At 41.0% G+C, this 3,497-nt stretch overlaps 1 protein-coding gene across 1 annotated transcript; it reads left to right on the forward strand.

The window, feature by feature from the left end:
- The first annotated feature begins 214 nt into the window (after positions 1-214).
- LOC108667365 (PC4 and SFRS1-interacting protein-like) lies at positions 215-658 on the forward strand. Its single transcript, XM_018154384.1, has one exon. It carries the CDS (start codon positions 215-217, stop codon positions 656-658), a length of 444 nt encoding a protein of 147 aa, XP_018009873.1.
- The last annotated feature ends 2,839 nt before the right edge of the window (positions 659-3,497 follow it).

Here is a 3,497-nt window from a genome sequence, read left to right on the forward strand (position 1 = left end):
GACCACGCCAAGGAGGAGACCACACGAAGGAGAAGACCACGCCAAGGAGGAGACCACGCCAAGGAGGAGACCACGCTAAGGAGGAGACCACGCCAAGGAGGAGACCACGCCGAGGAGGAGACCAAGCCATGGAGGACACCACACTAAGGAGGAGACCAAGCCAAGGAGGAGACCACGCCAAGGAGAAAACCAAGCCAAGGAGGAGACCACACGAATGAAAAGACCACGCCAAGGAGGAGACCACGCCAAGGAGGAGACCACGCTAAGGAGGAGACCACGCCAAGGAGGAGACCACGCCGAGGAGGAGACCACGCCAAGGAGGAGACCACGCCAAGAAAGAGACCACGCCAAGGAGGAGACCACGCCAAGGAGGAGACCACGCCAAGAGAGAGACCACGCCAAGGAGGAGACCACGCCAAGGATTAGACCACACCAAGGAGGAGACCGCGCCAAGGAGGGACCAATCCAAGGAGGAGACAAAGCCCAGGAGGAGACCACCCAAGTAAGGAGACCTTGCCAGCAGGAGACCACGCCAAGGAGAAGATCACGCCAAGGAGGACACCACACTAAGGAGAAGACCAAGCCAAGGAGAAGACCACGCCAAGGAGAGGACCGAGCCAGTGGAGAGACACGCCGAAGGGACCACCACACCAGCTAGGTAGGAGGCCTCGCCAGGAAGATCACTCCTTGTAGGGGTAATGCATGTGTTTTGTATACCAACCACACTCAGGGGTATCTTCCACACTTAATGGCATCAACCACACCCGGGTGCACAAAGCACTCTTCCTAATAACACTTAGGGTTTAAAAAAATGAGAATGAAAAAATTTCAAATTTCAACTGCTTTACCGATGTAACATTTCACAGGACCTCCGAATAGCGAGAAATTTGGAACATTCTTCAATTAAAACTAAAAGTTGTTCATTCATCAATTTGCTGTTATAGTCATGAAAAATATTAATAAGCAAGATTATGACCGCCTTCACATGCTCTCTCTTCACCAGAATAAAGAATGGGCTGCAAATCGAGCGACGATACATAATAGGAAACAAATGATGATCACAGTCCCAAGCAAATACCAAAATAATATACGTTTAAAAATTAATTTTCAAAGACAACACTTCTAAAGAATCCAGTGTCTCCAATGTTAAAGATGTATAATGAATTTCTCATTTTATTTTCGAATATTAAAAAAAATAATTTTTCATCTTTTTTAGTTTACAAATTTTTTTTACAAAATTATTTATTCTGTCAATTGATTCATGCATTGCCTCCGACTTCACACAAGTGTGCAAAATTTCAGATCAATTGGACAGGTAAAAGTGTGTCAAATATCAGTTATAAGATTTGTAGCTGACAAAATTATTTTTGCAATTTTTCAATATTAAAAAAAAAAATTATTCATAAAATCATTTATTTTGTCATTTGATTCTTGCATTGTCTCCAACTATACGCAAGTGTGCAAAATTTCAGATCGATAGGATAAGTAAAAGTGTGTTAAATTTTGATTATAAGATTTGTAGCAGACAGACAGACAGACAGACAGACAGACAAACAAACAAGAAGTGAAGTTAAAGAGAAGTGTTGTAATAAAAAGACAGCAAATCTAGAGTAATTAAGAGCCCACGGTAGAAGCCAGGGCCTACATATACTTTCAAAAAAAGTTAAGAGATCGTAAGTTCATCAGCCAATCATTGACGGCCTGTCATGCAAAATCCACCAATCATAGACAAGAAAATAGATCGTAGGTACTTGCGTTCACTTAGCGAATTTTGAAAGTATGGCCCCAGTTCTCCAAACGCGAGCCCGCCTGACGTCGTGTTCTACTGATAGAAACAAACCCCAGAAGCTGAGTCGATTAATTGTGTCCTAAATCGCGACGAATGTTCCCGGCTCGCATCCATTTGCACTTCTACTGATTCGCCAGGAATTTCCGTTGCGAGTCTTTTTCCGATAGTGGAATTTAATTTCCTTGGCCGGGAAGTTGGAAGCGGTTGCGTCGAGACCTGCATGCAGTCTCAATGAAAATAAATCCTGCAGCGATCGCTGACAACTTCTGGAGAGCTCATGGTCTGGTAGACTAGGGCTGATCCTCCAATCGATCATTTGACTTGGATGGCAGCTCGATTGCATCAGACCCTACGCCGCGCTTCTAACATCTTCGCGGTGGCTATCAGGTCATTTTTGTGAGGTCATTATTTACAGTAATTTCCTGTTCTCTTCCTGTGGGATATTTTGCTTCCAAAAATACATTAATACGATTTATGGCCGTGAGTTCTAAGCGAGTTATAAATTGCGAGCAAGTTATAAATACAAACAGCTTTTTGTCCTGTCAGATTTAAAAAAATTTTCACCACATATACGACTGCATTATTGGCAATGTAGAACTAGGGAGCAAGGCATTCAAATCCTTTTGATTCGGTAATTATTTCATATCAGGAGAATAGCATAGGGAATCAATTATTTTCAAATTAAATTTTGTTCTTTTAAAAAATGGCCATAACTTCATTCCTATCATTTTTTTTTATATTTGACAAAACCCATTATCGTATCCATTATTTCATTTTTATCAGTATTACCCAAAATATTCAGTTTTCGATCAATATCACCAGAAATATTAATTAAAGCCTAATAATTATTAAAATTTACTGACTTTCCATGATTTACGAATACTTATTTATGCTTATAGTATTGAGACTTTAAGATTTGATTCAGTAATGTTCTCCATATTTAAAATATGATAGAATTAAAATGTTAGCTTGATTTTAACTTTTTTGGCGGATAGATTTAGTGCTGCTTTTATAAAATATCCTAAATCTTGACCACATGGAGTGGAAAATAGTTATTGGCCTCCATTTGCCATTCCCTCGCATGCAAGTTCCTGAAGCGTCTGCTCTAATGACGTTGCGCATTGCACTGTGGAATAAGATAATAAAACATTTTAATAATTTTATTCGAAAATGATGCTGTCGTGGCAGTGCGTGATATTCAAGACATTTCTGTCGACCGGACAGCAGATGTCACCTGGCAGCCAGTCCGGGAGTTCGAGTGAGATGTCATAAAGTCTGGCCCCGACCGATATTCCTATGCGAGGTTGTGATCGTAAAGGAGTAATGCTATCGGAAACGAATCCGGCGAGCATCTGCCAGCGTCTCTGCCATCCATAGTTCTACTTTCTCCTAACTTTTGGCCAAAACATGACCGACGCTCCTAAGTTCCTTCGATACGTGGCCCTCGCTTCTATACTGACTACAAACTTTGGTCTCCGCACTATCGGATGTTCGTGTGCACATCTCGAACTACATTCTAATTGTACTCGAGCTGTGACCCACTATCATTCACCACTGATACAAGAGGTAAACGCAGATCATTGCATTTATCTTTCTAATTTCATTTCATAGTGACATATGCAAAATTCACCTGAATTTATCATAATTCGATAGGAAAAATATTTGCATGATTGAAAACTTTGCAACACAGCATTAAAATTTAAATATT

This window comes from Hyalella azteca, unplaced genomic scaffold (genome assembly GCF_000764305.2).
Source record: "Hyalella azteca isolate HAZT.00-mixed unplaced genomic scaffold, Hazt_2.0.2 contig400, whole genome shotgun sequence".
Classification (NCBI taxonomy): Eukaryota; Metazoa; Arthropoda; class Malacostraca; order Amphipoda; family Hyalellidae; genus Hyalella; species Hyalella azteca.

Bases quoted from the DNA above. Each gene is read 5' to 3' on its own strand.
- LOC108667365 (XM_018154384.1), top strand. From the start codon at position 215: ATGAAAAGACCACGCCAAGGAGGAGACCACGCCAAGGAGGAGACCACG.